We start from the raw sequence: 11,874 nt of genomic DNA on the forward strand, positions 1-11,874 counted from the left end.
GGGGGTTGAGGTTCCATGGGGTAAGAGCCTGGGTTAACTCAGCAGTAAACACAGACCCTAAGATTAGACAAGGGCCCATCTATGCCACAGACCCAAATGCAGGCAGGGACCTCTTCCAGGCAGCAGGACTATAACCAGACTGACCAGGCTGGGCCTGCCACAGGTCTGACCCAGTTGGTCCAATCCACACTACAAACATGCCCCTTAGCTACTAAGGCAGAGGACACCATGCTGAGAACAAGGGAGCTGGCCTGACCCCAGACATGGCTTCCCCAGGCCCCCTTAGGCAGGGCTCAGCAGGGATAGGAAGGGCCAGCCCCATAATACTCAGCCATGCTATTTTAGGGATAGGGGAGCAGAGCTCCCTCCCCACCACACAGTGCCAGGATCACAGCACTCAAAGAGCGACAGCCCTCATGTGACTCAAGCGTGAACACCTGAGTCTACAGACAGCCTGAAACAACTGCTCCAAGAGGGGTGAACAGCCCCCTTCACGTCAGTTGTTTAACTCTGAAACCTAATGATGGTAGTTTAAATGCCAATACTGATCCATTTCACTGCTGATAGCTCGGGCTGGGTTCACACTAGACATTTTTTGTGTGGGGGAAGAGGGAACCCATCTATTTTTGCCTGAACACTGATGCAGTTCTAAGGGAAGTTGCGCTAACATGGGCAGGACAGTGGCCTTATCATTGCCGTGTCCTCTTCTGCTCAGTGCAGGTCTAGGTGACACAGGGGTAAGGACAGCAGTGCCTGGTCTACACCAGCACCCTCCCAGCGACGAGCGCTTCTGCCCTGCCTTGGCAAAACAGACTTCTCTGTCACCTTGACAACTGGAGGGTGGGGCCAGCCCGAGACACGCCTGATTTACTGTCACAGTGAGCGGCCGGGGGCAGCTTCTGGGCAGCTTTAAGGCTGTGTGGTTTAATTTAACGCAGCTGCTGCAGGATTTCCAGCCTCGCTGGAGAATCGAGGGCCAGCTTGCAATGGGGCACGTGGAGCCTGCAGCGCATGCAGTCATGCCTCCGGGGCGCTGCACTGAGCCCCAGCCCTGGCAGTCAGCGAGCTGGGGGCGCAGGAGGAGCCGAGAAGTGACCCCGCAAGCTGCCTTGCTGTCCCTGCTTGGCGGCCTGCCCCCCAAGGCCTCACGGGGGCCTGGCCCACAGTTCTCAGCTGCACGGAAGGACCAAGAGTTACTCAACCCGCTCAAAGCCCTTCTCCAGCAAAGATCTGTGCAAGGCGGAGGTGCTGAGCCGCAAGGCTCCAGCGGATTCCAGGTGTCAGGGCGGGTGGGAGGAGGTGGCTGAGGGTCCCAGTCCATGTCAGCGCTGGGCCGCAGGACACACCAGGCCTTTCATAAGTGTTCACTAAAAACAGGAAGGAAAAACACAGCTTGCTTAGACACTCTCGGCTCATTCAGCAGCTCGGGGGGTGGGGGAGCAGTGGTGTAGGGCCAGAGGGGCTGTTCCTCCCCAGAACAGGCAGTGCCCAATTCACTGCCACACGAGCCTGCCTCCAGCCCACCCTGGGGATGCCCCCGAGGGAGACAGGGGGATTTCGGTCTCCATGGGACTGCCCACACGGGCGACAGTTCACCCCAGGGGCAGATGCTGCAACGCAGACACCTGCCCCAGGAAACTGAGCCAGAGCCAGCAGCCCACTTCACACGAGTCACCAGGCAGCTGTGGGGCAGCGGCCACGTCCAGTCCCTGCCAGGCAGGGCCAGCTCCAGCCAGCGAGCAGGAGCTCAGGACAGCTCTAGCGGTCAGCATGCCACTCCCTGTGCCCCACGTCAGTGAGATGGGAAGAGCGGGGAGGGACCCCAGGACATACCCCCGCCCCACAGTTGCCATTTAAAATGGGGGCCTCCCCTGGCCACGTGGGCCCCAAAATGTGGAGTTACAAGCCCACGCATGGACCCTTCCAGTCACAGGTCTGCTCAGCCCTGAGCCGGCCTGTGGGTGCCCTGGGGGCGTCTGGGCTGTTCTAACTGCGTCCCAAGAAGGGGTGGTTGGCTGCGAGGGGCTGTCAGAACAGGCTTGGGGCCTAGGCAAAGCACAGCCATGCAGCAAAGATCCCCCCGCAGCCCCTGGCACCAGGAGTTTCCCAACCGGCACCACCACACGGGGTGTGACATGCTGTACGGGACCTACATGCCTCCCTCATCTCCCCCCAGAATGGTCCAGGGAGAAGCCAAGCATCAGGGCAGCCTGGGTCGATCCCACCACATCCTCCTCTTGCCTGCCGAGATCTGACCCCCCACCCCCCCTCCCCCCGGCACCAATTCTCTCTCACCCACAGAGGTACTGAGCACCTGCCAGGATCAGCCCACAGCTGCCATGGCCAATGCCCAGGCCAGGCGGGTCCCAGCCCCACCAGTCACCGAACCCTGCAGCTCCCCGCCCTCAGGCCTGGCAGGGAAGAGCCCCCCCCTCACCTGGCTATCCGGGAGAGGATCTCCTTGATGCGCACGACCAGCTTCTCGTGCTGGAGCGGGTTGCTCTCGATGGCGCTGTGCAGTTTGGCCATGTAGAAATCCAGGGTGCCCAGCGTGGGGGTCTCTCCGGTGCCTAGGGACGGGGCCTGGTTAGCAAAGCGCAGGAGCCCGGCTGGTCCCGAGCCCAATGCCCCCAGAGGCCAGCTGCAGCGATACCCGGGCAGCCCTGTAGGGGTCAGGACTGGCACTCTATGGAGGGGGGCAGGATGCCTCGTCCGTGGTCCTTTCCAGGGCGTTTCTACGCTGGGCGGAGGGCTCAGCTCTGAGGCCCAACCCCTTCGTCCCCTGCAACCTCTGGGTCCAACCCCAGCTGGCCCTTCACCCCCGGAGTGAGTTTACCACACGTGGGCGTGTTGGGGAGACCCCCACGCCAAGGCCGCGTCTGCCACAGACACTTTCTCCGCCCTCTGCCCCCACCTGCTGGCTGCGTGCTGAACCAGCCACACTCCAGCCTAGGCGGGGCTACACTGTCACGGTGCCAAAGAGACTCCTTTCTTCAGTGCCACCACGGGGTGCTTTGAGATGAGAGGGAAAAGGAGGAAGATTTCTGAGGCCCCATCTCCAGCCACCCCCCACATGCAGAGTATCAGACCCCCCCGGGCACCCCCTTCTAGTGACAGCCCAGCCGACAGCCAGTGGACTGCTCAGGGAGGGGATCTCTTTAGGCTGTGTTCCCATGATCCTCCTCTCTCTGCCTCCTGGACTCACCTGGGATGGGGAGAGAAGCGAAGTTGGTGGTCAGGGCCTGCCGGACGGACTGGAGCTGCTGCTGCAAGGCCAGCGTCTGCCTCTCCTCCAGTGCCAGCTCCTGCTCCAGCTTCTCCTTGGCGCAGCTCATGCTCTCCGTGTGCTTCTGCAGGATGGCATTCTGCTCCTCGAACTCCGTGTTCATCTTCCGCAGGCGCCGCAGCTCGGCCTCCCGCGCTGCCCCACCGCAGACAGGAGGGAGGGTCAGTGCAGAGGTTGGGGGAGAGGCCAGCTCCCCCCAACTTGACACAGGCCTGGGGCCAACGCAGGGCTCACACAGCGGTGCCATCAGCGACTTCGGTTACGGCAGAGCCCAGAGGGCCCAGCCAGGATCAGGGCCCCACGGCGCTAGGTGCTGCCCGTGTTCTCGGCCCATCAGCCCCCGCACCTGGCCCCTGCTGGGCCAACTGAGGTGGAAGTCAATTCCGGGCAGGATGCTGGGATCAGCGACTCTGTTCCGAGGGCTGCCTGGCACCCTACCATGACGCTGACAGGATTAGCAGGTGCAGGCCAAGTCCACAGGCTGCGACTCCCCCACCCTGAACTCACCTTGGGGCATTAGGGGTTGCATGTGGCTTGCTGGGAAGGATCAGGCATTGCCCAGCCACATGGGCCAGGGTGGGATCAGCTACGGCAAGCCCCAGGTGTCTATTTACACCAGGGATCCTGGGCCCGCCCCCCGCTGGGAGGGGAGAGCACTGGGCACCACCGTCTCTAGCCTCCCCCTCCCCTGGCCTGGGCTGTGTCGCTGATAGTATTCTAGAGAGCCCCACTGTGCTAGGCGCTGTGCAAACACAATGCAGGACGGTCACTGCCCCACCGAGTTAACCCCCCCTCCTCCAGGCTCGGTACCTTTGTTCTGGTCCAAGAACTCCTCGGTGAAGATGGGCACGTCAAACGTGGAGAAGCCGTCCCCGCCACAGTCCCCGCCCTGGCCGGGAGCAGATGCAGGTTAACGGCCAGTGGCCAGGACAGATCGACTCTAGCCCGAGGGATGAACTTCCCTTTGCCTGGGCTGGGTTCCTGCCTCCCCTGGGGTCCACACACACGTCCCCTGCTCTGCTTCAGCTCAAGGATGGGGGAGGCAGTGGGGCGTAAGAGCTCCTGCCAGTCCCAACACATGGCCCCAGGGGAGCTGGTGGGTCCCGCACGGGCCGGGCGATAGTCCCGGGCTCCCCCCAACAGGCCGGGCCAAGCCATAGTCCCCAGCCGTGGCAGCCTGAAGGGGTATTTTAAAGGATGCACAATAACTCCGCCCCCGGCTGTTACAGGCTCAGCTCCACTTGCCACGGCTGAGCAGTTCTGTCTAATCCCAGTCTGCAGCCAAGCCCCCCTCATGCCCCTCTGCCAGGGCAGGGTCACATGCAGCAAGTCTGCCAACGGCCTGAAGGACATTAGGGAGGTGTCAGGGGACAGACAGGCAGCCCCTGGCACGGTCAGTGGGTGTGTGGGCACAGGGGGGACAGACATGGACTGAGCAAGCAGCATCACCAGGGGGAGGGAGGGGCATGACACATCAGTGAGCGAAGGGCCATACAGCACGAGCCGGACATGCCTCACACCAGCCTAGTGAGCCCTGCACGGAGTCAGGCCCCACTTCACCACTGCCACCCGCCAGCCCGTGGCAGCCCTGGCAGGGCCCATGCAGCTGGACAGGATTTACCATCTCATGCTCTACGAGGGGCTCCGTGCTCCTCTGCTTCACTTCCCCAGCTGGCACCTGGCACCCAGCCCCTCTCCTGGGTACTGCCCACCCTCGCAGAGCCGCCAGGGGCCTTACCTTGTGCGGGTGCCCATTCAGCAGAGTGTTCACAGACACAGAACCAGCATCCTCTGGGGGCACAAAGAGATCAGAGGTTACTCACCTCATCCTGCTGTGCCAGGCCCACCCTGCCAGCCACAGAGGGGGACGCTCCCAGCCCCTTCCCCACCCCAGTGTCAGTGGGGGGCAGGGCAGAGCGCACCATGCTGTGCTCAGGGGCCCTGCCAAAGCCCAGCCCCACACGCCCCCAGCACCAACCTTTCTTGATCTTCTTCTCCTGGATCTTCTCTGTGCACATCTTGTAGGCCTCCGACTGCTGGTATTCCCGCAGCTCCTTCATGTACTGCTGCTTCTCGCGCTCCGCCTCGTCCAGGTACCGCTGAAACCACCCGGGGTCAGGTGGGCACGCCCCACAGCGCAGGGAAGGGGGGCGAGGTGCAGCCCTAAACACCACCCCAGAGCCTGGATCCCAGCGAGGGGCCCAGCAAGTATTCCAGGGCGTGACTCCAGGAGTCAGGGCCCTGCTCCCATAGATGCCAATGGCAGCTGAATCAGGTAGCCACAGGTTCTGGCTGACACCCCGGCCTCGTTGAGTGGCCAGTCAGGGGGCTCCGTGTATGCCCTGCAATTATGGAAGGGAACGGACCCCAGACCCACAGCACAGCAGCCAATTAGGGTACGTCCCGCAGACCCCGGTCCAGATGCAGCCTATCCTACTCGAGGTGCAATCCTCAACCGGCCCAACAGCCCGAGTGGGTCTGGAGCGTGGCTGTGACCCAGGTCCCAGCTGGATGTGGCTGGGCTAACGCGAGTGTGTCACCTCTGGGCGCCCCCCCACCTCCCGCAGTACCTGTTTGTCCGTGGGCTGCAGTTTGCTCCATTCGGCTCCCAGCATCTTGGTGATCTCTGGGAAGGGCAGGTCGGGATGCTGCATGCGGATCTGCTCGCGGCGTTCATTCAGGAAGCGGACGTAGCCGGTCACTGGGGCCTTGGGGCCATTGGGCAGGATCTTCTTCCTCTTCTTCCCTTTGGGCCAGCCCCTCTTCTTCACTGGCTGTCGCCCCGCGGCAGGGGAGGGAAAGAAACCAATCAACATGCTGGACTGGAGCTCACTAAGTGACTGTGTCCGCAGGGGGGAGGGAGGGACAGAGTGCCATGCAGCCCCCTGCAGTTAGCCCTCCCGAGGCCAGGACTCCTGGCCTCTCTTCCCAGCCCCGTGCTGCAGCCACAAGCCCCTGCACCATCTGCGGCAGCCTGGCACACTGCACGGCTACGCTAGGACTACTGCAGGGTGAGCAAATGCATTTCTATGGCACAAAACCCCAGCAACGCAGCTCCCTGCAGCGCTGTAAACCCAGCTGTCCCAGCCCCGTGCGGCTGCACTCGAGCCAGCGGGAGAGCCTGGACGAGCCACAGCAGGGATCCTGTGCCCAGGGCGGGCCGGGAAAGCAGAAGAGCCAGATTACATCGCAGAGGGGCTCACCTCCTCCTCGCCATGGGGCTTCTCGCTGCTGGTCCGGGGAATCTCCCCCTTCTCCTGCTTGATGGCGACCAGGAAGTTTCCATGCTGGCCTTTGCCGGTGGCATGTCTGCAACCAGAGAGCTCGTGTCACACTGCGGGGAAGGAAAAGGCTGAGGCACAACTGCAGAGACGCTACTGGGATGGCATTGCTGGTGCACACCGCTACGCCCTTCAGCACCTCCTGCTGGGAGGGGCTGGGCATGCAGGAGCACTGAGCTTCCCACGCAGCCAGCACTCTCCACAGCCCTTCACAAGGGCGACTCCTACCGGGAGAAGCTGGGATTGAGGTAGCTGATGGCGACTCCCTCCCAATGCCAGAGCTCCCACACCCTTCCCCACAGCAGCCCTTGCTGGGACCAGCTAGCACTGTAATAACTAAGGGGCTCAACAAACCCCACCAAGACCAGCATGGCCCAGGGTAATTTGGGGCACTCCTGCACACAGGTTACAGCCCAAATCACGCCCTCTGCTGGCAGGTCAAACAGCTGCAGAGAAGAGTCAGAACGAGAAGGGTTCTCACATGACTGAGAACTGGATCTAAAGTTATACTCCTCTGGGCACCAATTCCAAGGGCCATCCATCAGTCCTTGTACCCAGCGCATCCACTAATCTATGGCTGGAGACAACATTCCACCCTCCCTGGCACAGTATGGAGACAAGGAAAGGGCTGGTGCTGGTGCATCATACAGGAGAGCTTTGCCTTCATCTGGACCATCTTACACAAGCCACAGTCCAAGGCAGAACAGCAAACTAGGGCCCAGCTCCCGCAATCAGATATGCCCCCACGGAACCCCAGGGGTGCTCCACCTGAACAAGTCCAGTTACAGGATCAGGATGAGTGAAGGCAGGAATTAGAAACCAAAAAGCAATCCATGACAAATGCAAAAACGGGGAAGTAAATAGCAGCAGATATAACTCAGCAGTTATGAAGTACAGAAAATTAATAAGGCAAGCTAAGGACATCGGGGAAAAATCCATGGCTGGCAAGGCTAAGGACAATAAGAAGGAATTTTTTTTAAGTATATAGGGACAAAAGAAATCCTAGCAAAAGTACAGACGCATTACTAGATGGAGAAAATAAAATTGTTAATGATGATGCAGAAAAGGTTCTATATTTCTGTTCTGCATTTGGAAAGAGGCAGTATGGTATCGTGTATCATATGAGCATGATGAAGTACTTTTGAGTCCATTAGTAACTAAGGAGGATGTTAAACAACATCTGCTAGGGATAAGTATTTTTAAATAAGCAGGCCTGGCGAACTTGCACCTAAGAATCTTAAAAGAGCTGGCTGAGAAGATCTTGGAGGAGATGTTAATTTTTAGTACATCTTGGAATACCAGGGAAGTTCCAGAAGACTGGAAAAGAGCGAACGTTGTACCAATATTCCAAATGTGCAAGTGGGCTGACTCAGATAATGACAGGCCTGTTAACCCGACATCAATCCTGTGCAAAATAACGGAAAATACCAAATGATTCAATTGATAAAGATTTGATGGATGGGAGCTTAATTAAGGCCAGTCAGGATGGGTTTATGGAAAACAGGTCTGGTCAGCAAGCCTGATTTCATTCTTTGAGATTACAAGCTTGGTCGATAAAGGTAACGGTGTAGATGTAACAGACTTTGGTAAGGTATTTGAGTTACTACTGCATGACATTCTGATTGAGAAACTAGTAGGCTCCACTCTCTAAAGCAATAAATGGATTAAGAACTGGCTAAGTGACAGATCTCAAAGGGTAGTTACCAATGGGGAATCACCATCAAATAGGGCTGTTTCTAGTGGGGTTTCAGAGGGACTGGTACTAGACTTGATGCTAGTCAACACGTTCATCAATGATCTGGAATTAAATATAAAACCGGCGCCGATAAAGTTTGCGCATGACACCAAGACCGGCAGAGTGGTAACTAACGCTGAGGACAGGGCAGTCATACAGAGTGATCTGGAGCGCCTGGTAAGCAGGGCCCAGTCAAACAAAACACATTTTAATACAACCAAATGCAAAGTTATTCATCTAGGAACAAAGAAAGCAGTGTTTCCAAAAGGGTTTAGGGGTCATAATGGAGAAGCAACCCAACATGAGCTCCCAGTACGACACTAAGACAACAAGATCTTTGATGCGCTCCTTGGATGTACAAACAGGGAGTAGCGAGCAGGAGTAGGGAGTTGATTTTACCTCTGTATGTGGCACTGGTGAGACCGACACTGGAACTCTGCGTCCAGTTCTGGGGTCCACATTTTAAAAAGTCCCTTGAAAAAATTGGAGAAGGTGCAGAAAAGAGCCACAAAAATGATCTGGAAAAATGCCTTGCAGTGGAAGACTTAAAGAGCTCAATCGGTTTAGTTCATCAAGATCAAGAGCTGACTTGATAACAGCCTACACGTACCTGGGGCGAAAATACCAGGGACTATCGGGCCGTTTAATCTGGCAGAGAGGGGCAGACCAAGAACCAATGGCTGGAAACTGAAGCCAGGCAAATTCAAATTAGACCCAACATTTTAACAGCGAGGGTGATTAACCATTGGAACAAACTACCAAGGGAGCCTCCACTTGTTGATGTCCTCAGATGAAGGCTGGCTGCCTTTCTGGAAGATGCATTAGCCAAACAAGCTATTGGGCTCAATCCAGGAGTAACTGGGGGTGAAGGTCTCTGGCCCTTGCTGTGCAGGAGGTCAGACTAGATGATCTAATGGTCCCAGCAGGCTTGAGCTCTATGAATCTATTAGCTAGATTTGATTGCTGTCAGGCACTACGGGGCCTGTCAGCATCACCGTGACCACAACAACAGTCGGCCTGTTGCTGTCTGGTAAGGGGAAAGAACCTGCCACACTTACAAGATCCCAGCGGCCAGCTGTTTTGCACCATGCGACATGACCAATTTCTGCAGACACCAGCTAAGAGCACCAGGAAATGCTCAAGCCGCTCAGACCAGGCCACCTGTAACGTGCAATCAAGTTTCATTATGGACATTTCAGCAACTGGGCAGCAGGGAGAAAGGTTATTGGAAACTGGAGGTAGCAAACCTCAAACCCAGCAGCAACTGAGCAAGCTACAATCCAGCTGAAATAAGGCCCCAGCGCCCACCTGGCACATCCCACTCAGGAGGAAGTATTGTCTCCTGCTCTAATGGCTCAGGACTCCTGGGTTCTATTCACAGCTCACATACTAGCTCATTGTGTGACCCTGGTCAAATAACTTCCCTTATCACCTCTAGAAGCAAAATGATAAATGTGCAAAACAAAACAAGGTTATTTAAATTGCAACCTTAACACTGCACCGAAAAGAAAAGATATTCAAGAGATACAATAATTTAAAGCAACATTGGCACAGCACTTCATACTTAGCAGTCTGACTAGCAGCTGCTTTTCTGTGCAGGCCAGGAGAGTGGATGTTGCTTGGGGAATTTCCCAATTGAGTTATTTCAATTTATATAATAAAAGATGCTCATATGAAGCTCTAGGTGCCCTGATCCACAACCCTACTAAAGTTCAAAAGCGTAACACTATAATGTGAATTACAATCTGCACTCTCAGAGTGCTTCATGGGCTTCTGCAACCTGGGGAAACTGGGGCACGGAGGCAGGGAATGACTTGTGCAAGGTCACCCAGTGAGTCAGTGGCTAAGGCAGAAACAGAATCCAGGCCTTCTGGCTCCCAGGCCCTGAACTGAGCATGGGACACAAGCGGTCACTGCAACAGGAGAGTCACAGAGACACCCAGGAAAGGGGAACTGGGGAGACGGGCAGAGAGGGGCGGGATGGGGAGCTCTGCCCCCCCTTCTTATAGCCCTTTATTGACTAACAAGGTCAGACTAGGGGAAGAGTGCCCAGCACTGCCCCCCCCTCCCTGCACCATCTGCAGCAGCTCCTTCCCTGAGGCTCCCTTATAGCCCCCCAACCCAGGACCCCCACACCCCTGTTCCCCCTCCAATCCCCCAGCACCCCCACCTCCTCCAATCCCACAGCCCCCCGCCCCCACCTCCTCCCCCGCCCTCTCCCACTCCAGCCCCTCGCCCCCCCACCTCCTCCTCCTCCCCAGACCCCCGCCCCCCTCCTCCAATCGCACAGCCCCCCGCCCTCTCCCACTCCAGCCCCTCGCCCCCCCACCTCCTCCCCCGCCCCAGACTCCCGCCCCCCACCTCCTCCTCCAATCGCACAGCCCCCCGCCCTCTCCCACTCCAGCCCCTCGTACCCCCACCTCCAATCCCCCAGCCCCCCTCCCACTCCAGCCCCTCGCACCCCCACCTCCTCTCCCCCTCCAGCCTCCCGGACCCCCAGCCCCCCGCACCTCCCCAAACTTCCCTGGCTCAGCAACCCCGTCTCTCAGTCTCAACCGCCCTTCCCTGCACCCTCCGCCCCGCCCGCCATCGTTATGCTAATGAGCTACCCACAGCTAGGACTCGGATTGGCCACCCTGGAGGCAATATGCAGATAAGGCAGGCGGTGATTGGCCAGGGCGGCCTCCGTCAAAGACAGAGGGCGGGGCTACGGCAGTGCGCGCTGGCTGCGTCAAGTTCGGTTGCGCGCGAGAGGGGCCCCAACCAATCAGAAATCGGTTTCCGGAGCCTCAGAGAGAGGAGGGTCTTAAAGGGCCAGTTACCAAATGTAATCAACTCCCCTCCCCCTTCCCCTGCACAAGCCCCAGCCAGAGTCTGTGACCCCCCCACACACACACCCAGCCCTCCCACCCCCCCACAGCCAGGGTCTGTACCCCCCCCCACACACACAGAGGCAAGGTCTCTACCCCCCACAGCCACCAGCCAAGGTCTGTACCCCCCCATCCCGCAGCCAGGGTTTTACTAGGGTTACCATATCCAGCAAATAAAAAAAGAGGACCCTCCACGGGCCCTGGCCCCGCCCATTTCCCCACCCCCAGCCCCGCCCTAACTCCGCCCCCTCCTCCCTCCCACTCCCAGCCACGCGAAAAGGGCTGCCCCGAGTGCTACCGGCTTCACGGTTTACCGGGCAGCCCCCAGACCCTGCGCCCCCGGCCGGCGCTTGCCCAGCGCAGCTGGAGCCCGGGAGGGGAAGCGCCGGCCGGGGGCGCAGGGTCTGGAGCCTGCCCGGCAAACCGTGAAGCCGGTAGCGCTATGGGCTTCGGGCAGCCCCCTTGCCTCCGGACCCTGCACCCTCGGCTGGGCACTTCCCCTCCCGGGCGCCGGCGGCGCAGGGTCCGGAGGCATGGGGGCTGCCCGAAGCCGGTAGCGCTCGGGCAGCCCGGCTCTTAAACAGAACCGAAGAGTCGGGGAGGAGCAGAGCCGCCATTTTCCCAGACGGGGGTTTGAGTGCCGAAAAGCCGGACATGTCCGGGAAAAAGAGGACGTATGGTAACCCTAGTTTTACTCCCCCC

The 11,874-nt window shown here is 58.6% G+C and overlaps 1 protein-coding gene across 1 annotated transcript; it reads right to left on the reverse strand.

Moving 5' to 3' along the window:
- Window positions 1-1,283: 1,283 nt before the first annotated feature.
- HMG20B (high mobility group 20B) lies at window positions 1,284-9,506 on the reverse strand. The gene is made up of 9 exons (XM_065422171.1): window positions 9,361-9,506; window positions 6,490-6,595; window positions 5,857-6,060; window positions 5,265-5,385; window positions 5,025-5,077; window positions 4,097-4,175; window positions 3,206-3,421; window positions 2,438-2,570; window positions 1,284-1,367 (listed from the first exon to the last, which is right to left on the reverse strand). The coding sequence occupies exons 1-9, from the start codon at window positions 9,396-9,398 to the stop codon at window positions 1,355-1,357; spliced, it is 963 nt and encodes a 320-aa protein (XP_065278243.1). The 5' UTR covers window positions 9,399-9,506; the 3' UTR covers window positions 1,284-1,354.
- Between the last annotated feature and the right edge of the window lie 2,368 nt (window positions 9,507-11,874).

The sequence above is a fragment of the Emys orbicularis genome, chromosome 24, assembly GCF_028017835.1.
Source record: "Emys orbicularis isolate rEmyOrb1 chromosome 24, rEmyOrb1.hap1, whole genome shotgun sequence".
Taxonomy (NCBI): domain Eukaryota; kingdom Metazoa; phylum Chordata; order Testudines; family Emydidae; genus Emys; species Emys orbicularis.